Source organism: Acanthochromis polyacanthus, chromosome 8 (assembly GCF_021347895.1).
Source record: "Acanthochromis polyacanthus isolate Apoly-LR-REF ecotype Palm Island chromosome 8, KAUST_Apoly_ChrSc, whole genome shotgun sequence".
In the NCBI taxonomy this organism is placed as follows: Eukaryota; Metazoa; Chordata; class Actinopteri; family Pomacentridae; genus Acanthochromis; species Acanthochromis polyacanthus.
The window spans coordinates 41,616,882-41,637,696 of NC_067120.1; the positions used below are offsets into that span (position 1 = coordinate 41,616,882).

The window sequence follows — 20,815 nt, forward strand, 5'->3', positions numbered from 1 at the left end:
TATTTTTCCTTTTATTGCCCCCCCCCTTTTTTTCCTCTCTCTCTCCCCTAAGTGCACAGATGATGTTCTTCTCTGATTTTTCATTTGTTGTCTGGGCTGGGAGAGGACTGGGCATAGCAGGGGCAGGCCCCTACACCATTATTTGCCCCTCCCTTATGGAGGGGCAATCCTTATCTGGGTTTGGTAGGCCCGTGCCATGTAAAAGACAATTGTCTAACCCTAAACCCCAACCCTAATCCTGCCAGTGCCACTGACCCTTTACTAAGAACCCTAAGTGGGGCATTTTGGTCTTTTTGCCTGGTCCTCTCCTGCCCAGACATTCTTTCTCTGCTTTTTCTGCTTTTTTTCTTTTCTGTTTTGTCTACCACCTGAGCTCTGGGGGCGGCGCTTCACTGGTGCTTTCCCGGGGTGTGGGGTGTGGGGGGACCCAGGGAAATTGGTTAACCAACCAGGTTTGTGCCCTTGTGGCTCCTCCCGCACCCCTCTCCTTTAAGTGCCGCTCCCAGAGTTGTGCCTGCCGCCTCCTGAAGAAGCTGGAATAGCGAAACGTCGAGGCGGGTGGTCGTTCTTTCTCTTTCTCTTCTGCCTATGGACTTTTAACCTAACCCTGATTCAAGAGGTAAGAATGCTTTTTTGGGAGGGGGCGCTCGTGAACTTAACCATGTAGGATGTGTCTCGTGGTAGCTCCTTTGGGGTTTACTAAATTTACCTTCTTTATTCCTCAAAACCCATTATACTGCAGTATCATAGTGCTTGTACTTGTATTTACAAGGTTCGTTATGTCGACATCCCGAACCAAGACCGACTCTGTCAAACCTGCTCGCCAAAAACCCCGTCAATCGCCGGAGCCGGAATCACCTAAGATGATGGGCGCTAATGGAGCGATGCTACAGAGCATTAAGGTGATGATGGAGGAGATGAGGACGGACATTGTCACAAAATTTGAGACTATCATTTCAGAAACAGTGAAACGGGAGATTAGATCCGCCCTGAAGCCTTTTGAGGAGCAAATTACGGCTCAAAACTCCACCATTAATGAGCTAGAGAAGGCCGTTAATGAGCATGATAGCCAGCTAGCTGAGCTACAAACTAGTCTGACATCGCTAACGACGACAGTGGAATCTATAAGGAAGAAGTGTGAGGATCTGGAGGCCCGCGCCAGATGGAATAATGTCAGGCTCGTTGGTTTGCCAGAAGGAACGGAAGGTTCTCGTCCAACTAACTTTATCGCATGCTTGTTACAAGAGGTGCTTGGTCTGGAGGCTAAGCCGGTACTGGATCGGGCCCACCGGACGCTACGTGCCAAACCGAAACAGAATGAACCTCCTCGCCCGATTGTCGTCAGGGTGAACCGATTCCAGGACAGGAACCTCATTCTGCAACGTGCGAGCAAAGCTTCGCCATTGATGTTCAACGGGAAGAGGATTCACATTTTTCCGGACTTTGTTCCGGTGGTGGCTAAGCAGCGAGCGGCCTTCGCTGCTGTGAAGAGGGAGCTCCGTGGTCACCCTGATGTGAGGTTCGGTCTCCGGTACCCAGCGTCTCTACATATCACCCTACCAAGTGGTCAAGTGAAGAGATTTGATAATCCCTACTCTGCCATGGACTTTGTGAAGAAGTTTAAATCAGATTAAGTTGAATCTGCAGGTCCAAGCTCTCCTGCTAACTACTAGCGGTTGCTAAAACTACATCTCCCAGCATGCATCGGTTATGTTGATGTTTGGTTCCGGCTGTGGCGGTGCTGTATGGTGAGCAATGACTTTAAGTTTAGACGTTCGTTGTTGGTATTCGGACATGTTTATAGACTTTTATGGACAGATATATATTATATATACGTTTTTACGGGTGAACATTGAACTACTGAGACGATAATGTTCCTACAGTGTTACTCTCAAGTTATTTTTCTATTTGGCACAGTTGATACACATATTGCACTTTGTATTTCTGTTTTTATGAGGAATTTAAACATGTTGATTTCTATCCCAAGGGACCTCACATAACTAGGTTAGATCCACTTATGATATTTAAGTTTGTGGTGTATAGGGGGGGGGGGGGGGGGGGTAATGGGCATGCACCTTCTTACAGGATGCTTCTGCCAGGGGAGGGGGGTGGGTGGTGGTGGGTTTTTGTTATTTGTTCCTGGTGCGGGGGTCTTTTATGAGGGGGTGGGATATGGTACATTCTCCTTGGATACTGTATTTGTCAACTGGGATGATGCAGAAGCAGCTAGTCCAAATATTTCTTGTTTTATGGTGTGTCTATGAGTCTATCCAATGCTCAGCCAGTGACCTTGGGCAGTAATATTAAATTCACAAGCCTAAATTGTAAGGGACTGAATAACCCAATTAAACGTAGTAAAGTTCTACACTATTTACGACAGCAGAACGCACACATCATTTATTTGCAAGAAACTCATTTTAAAAGTTCAGATAAACTTAAGCTGAGGAGAGGCTGGGTGGCGCAGGTTTTTCTTTCATCTTTTACAAGCCAAGCTAGGGGTGTTGCAATAATCTTACATAAATCTATTCCTTTTATTCATACTAAAACCATAACCGATCCTTCAGGTAGATATTTGGTTGTTATAGGTCAGATTTATGGTGTTAAATTAATTCTGGCAAATGTTTACGCTCCAAACTGGGATGATGATAACTTTTTCAGACATTTGTTTTCTCTGTTGCCTGACCTCAATTCATTCAATTTGATATTAGGAGGGGATTTTAATTGTTGGATTAGTCCCCACCTTGATAGATCATCCTCTACTCCATATATACTCTCCAAATCTGCCAGGGTAATTAAGCATTTTATGGAAGAATTTGGAATGGTCGATCCCTGGCGCACCTTTAATCCCTTAAAGAAACAATACTCCTTTTTTTCATCAGTCCACCACACATATACCCGTATAGATTTTTTTTTAGTACATAAACGACTTTTAAACCTAATTTCTTCATGTAATTATGATCCTATTATTTTATCTGACCATGGGTCTGTATCTATGAATATATATTTTAAAGAAAAGCTGAAAACACGTGTACTCTGGCGCTTAAACTCGAATCTGCTCTTGGAAGAAGCATTTCTTAAATTTATACATAATCGCATAGATTTTTTCTTTCAAACTAATAGAAACCCTAATGTTTCCCCTTCACTGTTATGGGAGACTATGAAGGCCTGTATTCGAGGTGAAATAATGTCCTTTGAGACACACAAAAAAAGAAATGGAGAGAAACATTAGACCGACTGGCTCAGGAAATAACAGAATTAGATATTAATTATTCTACTTCCAAATTGCCAGATGTATATAAAAAACGGATGACTTTGCAAGCTGAACATGACTTATTGATGACGCAGCACACTATGGAACAACTCTCACAGTCCAGGTCAACTTTCTACGAATATGGAGACAAGCAAAGTAAATTACTAGCACACAGACTCCGGAAAATCACATCCTCTCAATTAATTCCTCAAATTCAGACTAAATCTGGTTTAACATCGGATCCTGTGGAGATTAATAATTGTTTTAGAGAATTTTACGAATCTCTTTATGCCTCTGAGTTTAACCCCACAGTAGATGAATTAAATGACTTCTGTGACAATCTGAATATTCCAATCTTGGACCCAAACTTGGCTCTAGATTTGGAGAAACCAATTACAATAGCTGAACTTAAGGCGGCAGTGACATCTCTACAAGCTGTTAAAAGCCCCGGGCCAGATGGCTTTCCGTGCGAATTTTACAAAGTATTTTGGAAGAAATTAGCTCCACTACTATTAGAAGTTTTACTGAATCTTTTGATCACGGCACCCTTCCACAAACTTTTTCTCAGGCTTGTATTTCCTTACTGTTAAAAAGGGCAAGGATCCAGTACTTTGTAGTTCATATTAGCCTATTAGCCTGCTTAATGCAGACTTTAAAATTTTATCTAAATTACTAGCAAAGCGACTGGAAACCACACTCCCATCTATCATTTCAATGGACCAGACAGGCTTTATTCAGGGTAGGCATTCCTTTTTTAATCTGAGGCGGGTGTTTAATATTGTATACAACTCTAATTCTTCTACTTCCACAGAAGCTTTAATTTCACTAGATGCTGAAGAGGCATTTGACAGAGTGGAGTGGAATTATTTGTTTTTTATTTTAAAGAAATTCAGTTTCGGTCCCAAATTTATCTCATGGATCAAACTACTGTACTCCTCACCACAAGCCACGGTAAAGACTAATGGGCTAAGTTCAGCACCTTTCTTACTTCAACGTTCCACAAGACAGGGATGCCCACTTAGTCCCCTCTTGTTCACTATAGCTATAGAGCCTTTGGCTATCGCCATACGTGGCCACCCTAAATTAACAGGAATTATTAGAGATGGGGTAGAATCCAAACTTACTCTTTATGCAGATGATCTACTCTTGTTCACTTCAGACTTATCTCAGTCTATTCCAGTAGCACTTTCCATTATTGACTCATTTAGTAAGATCTCAGGGTACAAAGTGAATCTCGGTAAGAGCGAGTTATTTCTTATTGGTCAACATTCTAAAAATTATCCCCTTCAAAATGTTCCTTTCAAACTAGCTGGGTCAGGTTTTCATTATTTAGGCATTCATGTAACTGACACATATGATAAACTATTTAAAAGAAACTTCACCTCTGATGACACAAATTAAATCTGATTTTGACCGTTGGTCCCTTTTATATTTATCAGTAGCTGCTAAAATCAATATAATTACAATGAATATTCTACCTCGTTTTATGTACTTGTTTCAATGTATCCCATTTTTATTCCCCGCGCCTTTTTTCGTAAACTTGATGGCATTATGTTGAACTTCATTTGGAATAAAAAAAACACCCAATCTAAGACTACAATCACTTCAGAGACCGAAAGATCTGGGGGGGATGGCGTTACCAAATATGTTATTTTATTATTGGGCGGTGAATATAAGAAATCTTAACTTTTGGATTCAGTATGGTAACCTTGAGGCTCCACCTGTGTGGTTGATTATGGAGGCTAATTCTGTACACCCGGTCTTTATTATACTCACAGCTTTCCTCCTCGGTCTCCAAGCATACAAATAATATCATTGTGTTGTCATCACTGAGAATATGGGTCCAGTTCCGTCGTTACTTTGGCTTCCAATCACTCTCCACTAAACTCCCCTTATCTGGTAACCAAATATTTACTCCATCACTGATGGATAATGCTTTTTCAGTTTGGGCACAACTAGGAGTGAGGTGCGTCAGGGATTTATTTATCGCTGGGATATTTGCCTCCTTTCAGGAATTAGTGTCTAAATTTTCCTTGCCAAAAAATCATTTTTTCAGATATCTTCAAGTGCGAAGTTTCGTTTCTAAGACATACGCATGTTTCCCTGCCTTACCTCCTGATTCTGATATTGACAGCTTCCTGATTGTTTTTTCATCCCTTAAAGGAGCTGTTTCATCTATATACTCTAACATTCACAAACTTAGGTCAGACTCCTTGGAGAGTTATAGAAGAACTTGGGAAACTAGCTTAGGAATGGAAATCTCTGGAAACATCTGGGGTGAGGCTTTACGTAGGGTGCATAAATCCTCTATTTGTGCCAAACACTGTTTTATTCAATGTAAAATTTTACACCGTGCTCACTATACTAAAGAACGTATGGCAAAGATGTTTAAGAATGTGTCACCATCTTGTGATCGTTGCCATCATACCCCTGCTAATTATTTTCATATGTTCTGGCAATGCCCACTTCTTTCTAAATTTTGGCAAGAAATCGTCTCCTCGTTATCGATAATTATAGGTGTATTGATTCCACCATGTCCGTTCATAGCTATTTTTGGAGTTCCATTGCCCCCACTCAGCCTCTCCTCCTCACAGAAAGACACCTTGGCCTTTGCTACTCTTCTTGCCCGGAGGCTAATTCTATTAAGATGGAAATCTATTCTACCTCCCACACACATGCGGTGGCTCAGGGATGTCTTACACTTTGTAAAACTTGAAAAAATCAGGTTGTCGATTAATGGACAATCAGAAAAGTTCAGTAAGATCTGGAATCCATTTTTTGTCCTGATTAACAGCACACAATTTACACTTACACCAGATTGAGCTGTTGTTTGGAGTGATTTCTATAACTTGATTCACTAAGGTCACACCACAGAATATGCTAAGAAGAATTTTATTTTTTACTGAGGATCATGAGTTATTTTGTTTAACTCTTTATGTACACTCGGTCTATGTATGCCTGGCTTGTCCCACGTCCTTTTTATGGTTTATTTGTTTTGTGGAGGGGAAAGGTACCAAAGGGAAGGGTGGAATGGGGTTATTTTTGATTTATTTCATCATAATGTATTTAATTGTTCTATTTGCACAATAATGTTGTATTTCCTTTGTTAAAACAATAAAAAGAAGTTTAAAAAAAAGAATGCTTTTTTAACTGTTTGGATATGAGAACCTGCCTTTACATGCTTCCAGTGATCTTGGTGACTTGGACTTTTGAAGCTACAATTGTAGGCCTAAGCTCTTTGTCTTGTTAGCCTCTGGATTGACAAATGTTTGTGAAACCTTACCAAGGTGTGCAGAGTTCCAGTTTGATTACAGTTGTATTCTTACTTGGTTTTTAGCCTGGGTGGAGGGGATTGTCTTTCTTTTTCTTGTTGTAAAAATTGTTTCTTAAAGGTTATTTTATCTAGGTACTTTTTATTTATTGTTCTGATTAAAAATTAAAGGATTGTCTTTTAAGATTGTTGTTAATTGTTATTAAAGATTACTGTTTATCTTTAAAAATTATGAATTTTTTTTCAGTAGAAGGGACTTGGCGAAGATAGGGGATTAGAGACTGAGATGGATTCAAACAATTATGCTAAACGGTACTTTAAGATGATACAAGGTTTTTACCACTTGCATAGATTGAAAGAAACATCTGAGGAACAGTCGTTTCCAAAGGGACTGTGGAATAAAATAAAAAAGATGACTTCATTCATTAAACCGGCAAGTCCAAACCAAGAAACTGCTGAAAAAATACACCAGAATACTATCAACTGGATGAGAATCACTATGGACATTTTACATGAACATTATTATGATATGAAGTGTCATGAGCCAATGCCTTTTATTGAGCAGGATTTTGAAACGGCTTGCCGCTGGGCAAGGAGTCGATATAAGCATAAGCTAGCTCACTCGGTTTTGACGGAGGTTAGGCAGACTCTTAGCGAGGATTCATTACTTTCTCCATCTCCTCCAACCAGAGACAATAATGACTCTTTTTTTAAACCCACCATTGGATGATTGGGGGTTTGGGCCCCAGGCCTCCCCGATGCCCTGCGCTGCAGCACCGGTTTCTTTCCCTCTTTCTGTCCCTCTGTCATCTCTGGGTCCCTTAGACTCATTTAGGTTGGAGGCGGTGAAGGACCAGGATCCAACTAGCTGGGACTGGCGGCCACCTCTACCACCGGTGGCATCTGGGGACCGGTTGGGTGACCACAGAGCATCGGACCCTGAACCTCATTCTGCACTACGATCCGGGACCACCGGACGGCGGAGAGAGCTGCAGATAGCCGCTGGAGGGAGGAGGAGGCGGAGCCGGAGATACCCGGTGGATACCGGCGACCCAGCCCTTGGCCTTCAACGGAGGGCCGACATCCCACCGAGTTCCCCGCTGGCCCCACCACAGCACCTGGAGGAACCGCAGACGACCGACGTGACGACGAGGGTCCTTCCTGGAGGGAATGAGGAGGGCCAAAAATCACCGAGCCCCAGATCTCCCTCTACATCACGGTCCAGGACCATTGGACGGAGGGGGCAGTCGGGGCGCAGGGACCTGGCTGACACCAATAATCCAACCCTTGGCCTGCAGCGGAAAGTCGATGCCCCATCAAGTTTCCCACCGGCTCCTCCACAGGACCTGAAGGAACCGCAGATGACCAATGGGATGGCGAGGACCCTTTCTGCAGGGGGGGAGAAGCCGGGCCTTGTATCTGCCCTAGCCTCAGAGCAACTGCAGGGGACAGAACCCCACCTTACCTTTTCTCTGTCAAGGTTGGGACCCAATAAGGGCCCACTCATAAAAGACACTTTTATTACTCTTTACCATAAAAGAAAACACAGTTCTTCGATTAAGTCCCGATCTTGATTTTAAACTTTTTTCTTTATTATTTACTTTCTTATTTTTTCACTGTGCATTTTAACCCTTACCCTTTTCCTGTATCCTAGCCTTAATTATTTGGATTTGTTGAAAAGTTTAAATTGAAGCAAATAAACTATAGCTTATTGGTTTGAACCTCTACTCTCAAATGGAGAATCCCAGGTTCAAAACCGCATAAGGACAGCTGGATTAGAAACGGGTGTTTGGGTCTCAAGACTTGTGTAGTCCCCTTTTCGACCCTAACCTTAACTATTTAAGTCTCTTATGTTCAAATTAAAACAAATGAGTTATAGCTCACTGGTTTGAACCTCGACTCTCAAACCGAGAACCTTGTGTTCAAAACCACACAAGGGCAGCATAATTAGAAACAATTGTCTAGCTCTCAAGGCTCTAGTTTTCTTCCCCCTGTTCGACTCTAAATTCAAACAAATTAGACCTGTTGAAAGCTTAGACTGCAACAAATGAACTATAACTCATCAGATTGGACTTTGACTCTCAAACTGGGAACCCTGGGTTCAAAACTCCATAAGTTTAGTTTAATTGGTATCATTTGGGTGAACCTCAAAGTTTTATTTTTCCTTTTATTGTCCCCCCCCCCCCTTTTTTTTCCCTCTCTCTCTCCCCTAAGTGCACAGATGATGTTCTTCTCTGATTTTTCATTTGTTGTCTGGGCTGGGAGAGGACTGGGCATAGCAGGGGCAGGCCCCTACACCATTATTTGCCCCTCCCTTATGGAGGGGCAATCCTTATCTGGGTTTGGTAGACCCGTGCCATGTAAAAGACAATTGTCTAACCCTAAACCCCAACCCTAACCTTAACCCAGACCAAAACAATGCCTAACCCTAAAGAAACGTTTTTGCACTTTTACTTTTTTTCAGTAACAACAACATGGCCAAGAAAACACTGTTTCCCCTCATGGGGACCCAAATGAGGGCTCCACAAATGACATTTCTTTTGGTTTTCCTATCCCCACAACCCCTATAATTACCCGCCCACACACACACACACACACACACACACACACACACACACACACACACAGATGAACCTTGAAGGTGTTGCTGGAGCTCTGGGAGCAGAGATGGTGGCAGTGCTCTCCTTCCCCCCTCCTTTCTCTCTTTCCTAGACTGAGCATGTGCAAGTGAGGCGAGAGGTGTGGGTCATTCCAATCAGTGTGAGCAGGTGGGAGTGATCCAATCAACCACCTCCTCAGACATAAGAACAGACGTCACTCACTAATCAACAGTTAGTAGCGAGTTGCTGGTTAGTCCACCTCTTCTACCTTTTGATTCCAACTACTTCCTGTTTTTTCTCCTTCCAGTCTGGACTCCTGCCTGCTTCTTCCTGGAACTATCTGCTTCAACCCTCTGGTGTCTGCTGTTCACTGGTACAACCATTAACTCACCTCGTCTCTGGATCATTCCCTCACCCCCGGTCCTGACCGTTGGTCCATCTTCACCTCCTCCTGCCACGCCAACGCCACCACACCAAGGACCTACTCTGTTTCAGCCCCTAGGCCCTCCATCAAACCATCAATCAATCCATCAATCGTCCATCCATCCATCCATCCATCTATCCATCCATCCATCAATCAATCCATCAATCATCCATCCAGCCATCAATCCATCCATCATCCATCCATCATCCATTCATCCATCCATCCATCAATCAATCCATCAATCATCCATCCATCCATCAATCAGTCAATCAGTCAATCCAATTAATCATCCATCCATCCATCAATCAATCCATCAGTCATCCATCCATCCATCCATCAATCATGCATCCATCCATCATCCATCAATCAATCCATCAATCATCCATCATCCATCAATCAATCCATCAATCATCCATCCATCAATCAATCCATCAATCATCCATCCATCCATTTATCCATCCATCAATCATCCATCCATCCATCCATCCATCCATGTTCTTCCTCTTATCGTGGCCGGGTCGTGGAGGCAGCAGATGAAGCAAGTCATTTCAGTCGTTCCTCCTCTCAGCAACTCTTTCCAGCTCTTCCTGTTGGATCCTGAGGCATTCCCAGACCAGAGGAGATATATAATCCCTTCAAGTAGTTCTGGGTCTATCCCGGGGGCTCCTCCCAGGTGGACGTGTTCAGAAAACCTCCAAAGGAAGTCTCCCTGAAGGATCTGAATCAGATGTCCAAACCACCTCCACTGGTTCCTTTAGAGGTGAAGGATCAGCAGCTCTACTCTGAGCTCCCTCCAGATGTCTGATCTTCTCCTCCTATCTCTAAGGCTGAACCCAGACACCCTACAGAGGAAGCTCATTTCAGACGCTTGTATCCATGATCTCATTCTTTGGGTCACTACCTAGAGCTCATGACCATAGGTGAGGGCTGGAACGTAGATGGATGGTAAACTGAGATCTTCTCCTTGAGGCTCAGCTCCCTCTTCATCGTGACGGTTCAATACAACGCCTTCATTACTGCTGATGCTGCTCCAATCCTCCTGTCCATCTCTAGCTCCATTTTCCCTTCACTCCTGAACAAGATTCTGACATACTTGAACTCCTTCACTTGGGGAAGCAACTCCCCCTAACCCAGAGGGACCAATCCACTGGTTTCCATCAGAGAACCATGACCTCAGACTTGGAGGCTCTGATCCTCATCCCCACCACTTCATACTTGGCTGTAAAGTGCTCCAGTGCTGCTGAAGGTCTGAGGAACCAACAGAACCACATCATCTGCAACAAGCAGAGATCCTGAGGTCCTCAAACCAGACACCCTCCTCACCCCGACTGATCCTTGAGATCCATGAAGACCACAAACAGGATCAGAGACAAGGGGCAGCCCTGGAGGAGTCCAACATCCACTGGAAACCAGTCTGACTTTGTGAGTATGAGGACACAGCTCTCACTTTGGTTCTACAGGGACTGAATGTCTTGTATCAGAGAGCCCGGTACCCCATACTCCCTCAGAACCCCCACAGAGCCCCTAAGGGGACACAGTCATAGACCTTCTCTAGATCCAAAAAAACACATGTAGACGGGCAGGTCCAACTCCCATGACCCCCTCAGCAGCTCCACAAGAGTAAAGATCTGATCCGCCGTTCCACAACAAGGATGGAATCCTTTTTGTTCCTCCTGAATCTGAGGTTCTTCAATTGGTCAGAGCCTCCCTTCCAGGCTGAGAAGTGCGATACCCCGGTAGTTGGAACTCACTCTCTGGTCCTCCTTTATGAAGATAGGAACCATCATCCTGGTCTGCCACTCCACAGGTACCGCACCTGATGTCCACATTGTAGAGACATGTCAGCCAAGACAGTCCAACAATGTCCAGAACCTTCAGCATCTCAGGGTGGATCTCATCCACACCTGGAGCCACCGAGGAGCTCCTTAACTACTTCAGCGACCTCTGTCATGGATGTGGATGAAGATTCCTCGAGTCTTCAGGCTCTGCCTCCCCCACAGAGGACGTGTTTACTGGGTTCAGGAGTTCCTCAAAGTCCTCTTTCCACCACCTGACAATGTCCCCAGTACGGGTCAACAGTTCTCCAACTGACTGTACACAGCCTGAGCAAAGCCCTGCCTCAAATGGTTTGCCAGAACCTCCTCAGTTTCAACAAAAGTCCTTCTCCATAGCCTCTCCAAATTCCTCCCACACCAGAGTTTTAGCTTCCACAACTGTTGCAGCTGCAGCCCTTTAGGACGATCGGTACCTGTCATCTGCTTCAGGAGACCCCCGAGCCAGCCAGGCCCTAAAGTCCTCCTCCTTCAGCCTGACAGCTTCCCTCACCACTGGTGTCCATCAGCAGGTTTTTGGGTTTCCAGCACAACATTCACCAGTGACCTTCAGACCACAGCTCCTAACAGCTGCTTCTGCAATGGAGGCTTTGAACATGGACCACGCAGACTCCATGTCCCCAACCTCCCCTGGATGCAGGAGAAACTCTTCCAGAGGTGGGAGTTGAAATCTTGGTTAGCATACTTCTCCAGTTTTCGTGGTGGGGTACTTTGTTGCTAATGTTTGCTTAGGTGTTCCCTTCCATGGGTTTGTTTAATTTTTGTTACATAACTTGTTCTGTTATTTGCCCACCAGCCCACTAGACAGTTCCTGTTGTTCTAGCTGCCTTAAGCGGGTCTCGTTGTGACTTGTCATCACTTCTGGTTGTAGTCAATCATCTGCAGTTGTAGTTCTGTTGTTGTTCATACTTTGTTGTAAAATAAAAGCATATTTCCATTCCCCTTATACACCTTAGCCTCAATGCAAACCCTAACATCTGGTGGTTCTGGTGGCTTTGGTGGTCTTACCAGTGCGTCCCTCTGCCACTGTCTGTCTGGAAGTGAGTCCGGTTCGGACCGTGGTCACCACCACCCGGTACAGGGCTCCGGGCCTCAGACTCGGGAAGCTCACACTGCTGGTGTCGGCCGTCACGCTCTCATTCTTGATGATGCTACTGTCATGGACCAGCAGAACCTGGTAGGAGTCCAGATCTCCGGAGGCGGGTTCCCACCGGGCCTGAAGGCTGTCGGTGCTGCCTAGGTTGGACAGCTGCAACCCACGGACCTGCGATGGACCTGAGAGGACAGAAACACTTTAGGACGGACACAGGAAGTAATGAAAACAGACAAGAGACTCCTGATTCATGACGTCATCAAAAACCAACCATGCAGACAGACAAACCAACCACAGACACACAAACTAATCACAGACACACACACCAACCACAGACACACAAACCAACCACAGGCACACACACCAACCACAGACACACACCAACCACAGACACACACCAACCACAGACACAAACCAACCACAGACACACACCAACCACACAGACACACACACCAACCAATGACACACACACCAACCACAGACACACACACCAACCAATGACACACACACCAACCACAGACAGACACACAAACCAACCACAGATACACAAACCAACCACAGACACAAATCAACTACAGACACACAAACCAACCACAGACAGACACACACACTAACCACAGACACACAAACCAACCACAGACAGACACACACCAACCACAAACACACACACCAACCACACAGACCCACACACCAACCACAGACACACACACCAACACACAGACACACAAACCACAGACACAAACACCAACCACAGACACACACACCAACCACACAGACACACACACCAACCACAGACACACACACCAACACACAGACACACAAACCACAGACACAAACACCAACCACAGACACACAAACAAACCACAGACACACAAGCAGCAGCAGACGTACTGGTCCACGCCGTCACCGAAGCTGAACTGGTCAGGTCACCACTGCTGGTCGTCACGTTGATGGTGTAGCAGCGTCCGGCAGTCAGTCCGGTGAAGCTGACCCCCGTGGCATCCCAGGTCAGGTTCCTCTGGTCCAGGATCTGGTCCATCTGTCTGAGCAGCGCCGTGAACCCGTCCCAGTGTCCTGCCGGCTGGGTCCAGAGCACACTCAGTGACGTCTCATCGGCCTGACGGACCGACAGCTGCACCGGACGTGGCGCTGCAGGGAGGAGGGACGGTTACCATGGACACTGTACTTCAACTGTCCCCAAAGCTAAACTACAGCTCCCAGAGTGCACCTCACAAACACGGCCAATCACAGAGCTTCATTTATCTGCAGCTCTGGGGTAGTTTTGGGCTAAATTTGGATGAACTCAGTAACCGTGGTAATGAGTTTCCGATATGACTGACCAACAGCAGCTGAGGCTCATGGGTAACATAGTATCGTGGATGTATCAGAGGCAGGTCTGATTCTGAACTGGAATCTAAACTTCATGAAACCTTCTGACCTCTGATTTTAAGGTTTCATGTTTAAAAATCAGCAGAATAAAAACTAAAATCACAAAGAATCCACAGATTTTCTACTCTCTGAACCAGTCAGGTGTTGTGTTGTTGGACTACACAAAGGAGACACAAAACAACAAATAATCAGACAAAATGTCAACAAGTAAAGAAAACATCATAAAGGACAGAATCACAAAAGCAAGACACAGAACAACTGAAACAGAACAAAAAGCTCAAACAGACACAGTGAGGAACACGAGTCCAGAACTTCAGCATCAGTAGCTGTAGTTCTGGAGGTAAAGAACCGACTCACCAATCCGTGCACTGCAGGCCGCCCTGTTTCCCAGAATGCCGCTGTGTACCGTCACCTCGGCATTGTACAGGCGACCCGGCAGCAGACCCAGATCCAGGACTGAGAAGACGTGGCGTCTGCTCAGCTTACCGACGGTCCGATTCACCAGAACCTCCGATCCGTTCCTCAGAACCACGCTGTAGCTCTCCCAATCGCCTGCAGGGGGCGTCCAGCTGAGCTGTAGCTCTCTGCTGTCAGCAGACAGGAAGAGCCCTGACACTGGGGCGGGCACTGGAACACACCGGGGCAAATATTACCACCAGGGGTATCAGACCGATGAATCCGTTACTGAGACCAGAAGAACCCCCCAGGTGAGCCTACCTGTCCTTCCCTGGGTCCTGGTCTCAGAGATCCGCCCACCAGCTGAGCTGCTGACTGACAGCTGGTAGCTGCGTCCAGGAGTCAGACCCTCAAACTCCACCTGGGTGGTGTTGGGCTGAAGGCGGTGCCGCTGGGGGGCCGAACCCGGAGCCCAAAGGACCACTAGGTAGGAGTCCAGCCTCCCTGCAGGAGAGACCCAGGAGGCCCGTAGAATATCGGAGCTGCCTGCACTGTCCAGGACCAGCCCCGACACCGGAGCTGGAGCTGAGGAGGAGAAAATAAACCTTTAGTCCTAACCAGATCTTGGAGAACCAGAACCGTCCTCTCCTGGTTCTGGTTCTACAGGATGAACTGCAGGCAGTGTTTCCTCAGAGAGACTAAAATAAAAGCTTCTTCTAGTTATTGGAGCTCCTTCCAGCATGGTGGAACATCTTCTAGTTTATGGAGCTCCATCCAGCATGGTGGAACATCTTCTAGTTGATGGAGCTCCTTCCAGCATGGTGGAACATCTTCTCGTTGATGGAGATCCTTCTAGCATGGTGGAACATCTTCTAGTTATTGGAGCTCCATCCAGCATGGTGGAACATCTTCTAGTTATTGGAGCTCCTTCCAGCATGGTGGAACATCTTCTAGTTATTGGAGCTCCTTCCAGCATGGTGGAACATCTTCTCGTTGATGGAGATCCTTCCAGCATGGTGGAACATCTTCTAGTTACTGGAGCTCCTTCCAGCATGGTGGAACATCTTCTAGTTATTGGAGCTCCTTCCAGCATGGTGGAACATCTTCTAGTTATTGGAGCTCCTTCCAGCATGGTGGAACATCTTCTAGTTATTGGAGCTCCATCCAGCATGGTGGAACATCTTCTAGTTATTGGAGCTCCTTCCAGCATGGTGGAACATCTTCTAGTTATTGGAGCTCCATCCAGCATGGTGGAACATCTTCTAGTTATTGGAGCTCCATCCAGCATGGTGGAACATCTTCTAGTTATTGGAGCTCCTTCCAGCATGGTGGAACATCTTCTACGTGTTGGAGATCCATCCAACATGATGGAACATCTTCTAGTTATTGGAGCTCCTTCCAGCATGGTGGAACATCTTCTCGTTGATGGAGATCCTTCCAGCATGGTGGAACATCTTCTAGTTACTGGAGCTCCTTCCAGCATGGTGGAACATCTTCTAGTTATTGGAGCTCCTTCCAGCATGGTGGAACATCTTCTAGTTATTGGAGCTCCTTCCAGCATGGTGGAACATCTTCTACGTGTTGGAGATCCATCCAACATGATGGAACATCTTCTAGTTATTGGAGCTCCTTCCAGCATGGTGGAACATCTTCTCGTTGATGGAGATCCTTCCAGCATGGTGGAACATCTTCTAGTTACTGGAGCTCCTTCCAGCATGGTGGAACATCTTCTAGTTATTGGAGCTCCTTCCAGCATGGTGGAACATCTTCTAGTTATTGGAGCTCCTTCCAGCATGGTGGAACATCTTCTAGTTGATGGAGATCCTTCCAGCATGGCGGAACATCTTCTACTTGTTGGAGATCCATCCAGCATGGTGAAACATCTTCTAGTTGATGGAGCTCCTTCCAGCATGGTGAAACATCTTCTACATGTTGGAGATCCATCCAGCATGGTGAAACATCTTCTACTTGTTGGAGATCCATCCAGCACACAGATAGAACACTGAGTTCTGTTGTAGCTCAGGTTCTGCATTTATGGAGCTGAAGATCTTTGGTTCTACCTCATCAACTGATGATCAGCTGAGTTCTTCAGTAATAAGAAATCAGACTTCTACTTTAGATTCCAGTTGATTCTTACTGAAGCTCCTCTGATCACCTGGAGAACCACCACAGACATGAGAACCTCCACATGAAGGTAAACAGGTAGAACAGAACCTCTGGAGCGTCTGTTCTCATGTTCAGATGGAGAACGTTCAGTTAGAAGAATAATGATAAAGAACCAGAGTTTTGTTCAAGAACCTAAAAACATCAGGTTCTGTCTGGAGGAACAGTGAGTCTAAGAACATCCCATAATACCTACCTGTGGTGACCTGTGTGGAAGCGGAGCTCTGCAGGCCGGCCGCCTCTGTTACCACGGTGACGGTGTACGGTGTTCCTGGCTGCAGTCCGTCCAGCTCAGCGGATGAAGACATGTTCTCCAGAGTGATGTTCTTCAGCAGAACCTCATCCTGATCCGTCAGCAGAACCCTAAAGTTCTCCACCCGGCCGGGACCGGCCTGCCAAGACACGGAGAGGACGTCCGGGGACAAGGACGCCACTTGCAGGCCGTCCACGGTAGATGGGGCTGGAGAACAGAGGGACAGAGGGTCAGAACCCAGCATCAGAACCAAGGAACCACAGCAGCTTTAGGTTCTGAAACTGTAGGAGCAGAACTGATTCAGGTGAAGGCAGAAACCAGGAAAACTGAAATGTTTGGATCTATCAGGTGGCAGAACCTGGTTAAGGTCACCTGATCTATTGGTTCTACGAGGGAACAAACATTCTGGTTCTTGTGGATTTAAATCTGAGCCAGAGAACTTTTAAAGCACCCTCATATATAAAACACTGGTTCTTCAAGGGTTCCATCTCCACCCCAAGAACCTGTTTGTTTGGATGATGGTTCTTCATTTTATGGTTCTTTAAATATTCCTTATGTTTATTCTTTGGTTTGGTGGCAGGTAACAGCATGAAGTCAGAGCTCTTAGAACGTTTTGTTCTGTCTGACCAACAGGCTAGAACTCAAAATATTACATGTGTTCTAATGGAAGGAACCCAGGACTTTTCAGTTTACAACTCGTATCAAGTCCTCACAGAGAACCATCTGATAAAAGGTTCCTCAAAGAAGGAACCTTTGTCTGTTGTTTCCTTCAGGAACCTTTCAGGGTTCTCCTAAGAACTTCCTGCTAAGATATTGTGAAGCTAACAGTGATTCTCTGTGACATCCTACAGAGGACAAGTGATCCGTCTCACCTGTAGCAGCACTGGTCTGGACAGGTGAGGAGGTCTTGGTTCCGGAGGAAGCCACCACGCTGACGGTGTACCGGGTTCCGGGGGTCAGAGAGAAGAACCCGGACTGGGGGGCAGCAGAGTCCATGACCGTGGTTCTGAGGACGGATCCAGAGCTGCTGTCCTCCAGACTCACATCATACCGATCCACGTGACCCACAGACCGAGACCAGGACACCCACAGACCGGACCCGCTGTGGACCGGGTCAGGCTGGACCTCCAGATGGTCCGGACCGATCGGGTCTGAGACAGAGAAACAAGAGGACAGGTTCAGGTTCTGGTTCTGGTGTTCCCGCTGATTGTGACGTCTGACTGAAAACTATTCATGGATAAAATCTGAAACATGTGGAGAGCTGCAGTCTTACAGACAGAAATGATGAGTTATTGATTATTTCTTACTGATTACTGATTATTTCTTACTGATTATTGATGAATGATTACTGATTATTTATTACTGATTATTGATTAATGAGTTATTGATTATTTATTAATGATTATTGATGAATGATTACTGATTATGATTATTTATTACTAATTGTTTATTACTGATTATTGATTATTTATTACTGATTATTGATTAATGATTATTGATTATTTATTACTGATTATTGATGAATGATTACTAATTATTTATTACTGATTATTTATTACTGATTATTGATTATTTATTACTAATTATTTATTACTGATTATGATTATTTATTACTGATTATTTATTACTGATTATTGATTATTTATTACTGATTATTGATTAATGATTATTGATTATTTATTACTGATTATTGATGAATGATTACTGATTATTTATTACTGATTATTGATTATTTATTATTGATTATTTATTATTGATTACTAATTATTTATTGCTGATCATTGATTAATGATTATTGATTATTTATTACTGATTATTGATGAATGATTACTAATTATTTATTACTGATTACTGATTATTATAACTGATTATTGATTAATGATTACTGATTATTTATTACTGATTATTGATGAATGATTATTGATTATTTATTACTGATTATTTATTATTGATTACTGATTATTTATTGCTGATTATTGATTATTTATTGCTGATTATTGATTATTTATTACTGATTATTGATGAATGATTATTGATTATTTATTACTGATTATTTATTGCTGATTATTGATTATTTATTACTGATTACTGATTATTTATTACTGATCATTGATTAATGATTATTGATTATTTATTACTGATTATTTATTACTGATTATTGATGACTGATTACTAATTATTTATTACTGATTAATGATTATTGATTATTTATTACTGATTATTTATTGCTGATTATTGATTAATGAGTTATTGATTATTTATTACTGATTATTGATTAATGATTATTGATTATTTATTACTGATTATTGATTAATGATTACTGATTATTTATTACTGATTAATGATTACTGATTATTTATTACTGATTACTGATGATTTATTACTGATTATTGATTAATGATTACTGATTATTTATTACTGATTATTGATTGCTGACTACTGATTACTGCTTATTGATAACTGATTGTTGTTTATTGATTACTGATTGCTGATTACTGATACAAAAGCAGATTTATAAAATCTGTTCAATTCAGAAAAACCAGGTCACAGCATCCAACAGCTGCAGGTGTGGGGATCCTCAGGTGTGTTCCTACCTGTATGCAGTGAACCACTACTCCTCACGCTATCCTTTCTGGAAACCACTGTCAGCCGGTACAGAGTGCCGGGTTCTAGCCCAGCAACCCTGCAGATGGAGGCAGAGTCTCCGTCCGGCTCACAGGGGGCAGCAGGGTCCACCTGGGGGGCAACAGGGTCTACCTGGGGGGCAGTAGAGTGTGAATGAATGAAATGGATAAAACAATTGCTTCCATTCAACCATACGCTCACACATTCTCACTCTGGTGGGGACGGAAGCGTGGCTGCTAATCCACGCCTACGGCCCCTCCGACCACCACCAACATTCACACACATTCATACACCAGTGAAGAGCACTGGAGGCAAGGTGGGTTAAGTGTCTTGCCTAAGGACACAACAGCACATGACTAGGCGAGAGCGAGAATCAAACCGCCGAACCTTCGATCATTGGACTCTACCACCTGAGCCACAGCCACCAGACCCAGAGTCTACCTGGGGGCAGTAGAGTCTATCTGGTGGGCAGTAGGGTCCACCTGGGGAGCAGTAGATTCTACCTGGGGGGCAGTAGATTCTACCTGGGGGGCAGTAGAGTCTACCTGGGGGGCAGTAGATTCTACCTGGGGGGCAGTAGATTCTACCTGGGGGGCAGTAGAGTCTACCTGGGGGGTAGCAGGGTCCACCTGGGGGGCAGTCGAGTCTACCTGGGGGGCAGTAGAGTCTACCTGGGGGGCAGTAGGGTCCACCTGGGGGGCAGTAGGGTCCACCTGGGGGGCAGTAGGGTCCACCTGGGGGGCAGTAGGGTCCACCTCGGTCACCAGGCTGAAGCTGCAGTTGACACCAGCAGATGTTAGCCGGACCACAGCTGAGGTGGAGCTGCTGCTGATCTCCGTCAGATGGGCGGAGCAGCGAGGAGCAGCGGGGGGCTGTACCTGGACAGGTGAGACATCAGTGAGCACAGACACTCTCCACCAATAAACACACACAATAATGCTTTTAAATGAAATAACACAATAAAAACTGAAGAAAGCTCTGAAAAAAACGGCTGAATTAAAAACTAAACAACCTGAACTGCTGACACCTCATTGGCCACCTCACTGAAACCTGGATGTCAGCTCTGAGGACAGCTGGTCAGTTTTTGTGTTCACTCTCCTTCTTGATGCTCCAGAACCAACCCAGAACATCCCGGCTGATTTAATTCATACTGAGATAGAGTCCAGATCTCTGTCAGAACCCGTTCTCCTCTCAGGGTTTGGGTTCTGCAGCGTGTTCTACAGTAACCCAGAGCTCTCTGTGCTGCATCCTGCCTCAGGCCAGACATTCTAATGGATCTGCAGAACACCACGCCCTGCTTTCCTTCCTGATCCAGCTATTGTTATCAGAGCCGGTTAGGAAACAGCTTCACCTCCACAGACTCCAACTACAGGAACCGACCCGTCAGGGTCCAAACAGAACCAGCAAACAGGGTTCTGCTCCTCACAGGCTGAGATCAGGAACCATTCCAACAGGACATTTTTCACTGATGAGCAGCAGCTTTAACTCATTTACATGTTAGAGGAAAACTGTTTCTAAC

The 20,815-nt window shown here is 44.8% G+C and overlaps 1 protein-coding gene across 7 annotated transcripts in view; it reads right to left on the bottom strand.

Annotated features, from left to right (window-relative positions):
- Nucleotides 1–20,815, bottom strand: part of LOC110970585 (receptor-type tyrosine-protein phosphatase beta-like) — a 49,093-nt gene that overhangs the window by 17,237 nt on the left and 11,041 nt on the right. For 3 of the 7 annotated variants that reach the window (XM_051952536.1, XM_051952530.1, XM_051952531.1), the window contains exons 4-11: nt 19,968–20,174; nt 19,266–19,428; nt 17,544–17,822; nt 16,615–16,878; nt 14,577–14,840; nt 14,217–14,486; nt 13,362–13,619; nt 12,386–12,652 (exon numbers count right to left, since the gene is read on the bottom strand). In XM_051952536.1, coding sequence (XP_051808496.1) covers nt 12,386–12,652; nt 13,362–13,619; nt 14,217–14,486; nt 14,577–14,840; nt 16,615–16,878; nt 17,544–17,822; nt 19,266–19,428; nt 19,968–20,174 — 1,972 coding nt within the window. Of the gene's footprint in view, nt 1–12,385; nt 12,653–13,361; nt 13,620–14,216; nt 14,487–14,576; nt 14,841–16,614; nt 16,879–17,543; nt 17,823–19,265; nt 19,429–19,904; nt 19,926–19,967; nt 20,175–20,815 lie in introns of all 7 variants that reach the window. The other 4 variants (XM_051952535.1, XM_051952533.1, XM_051952534.1 and 1 more) reach the window with 4 other exon arrangements.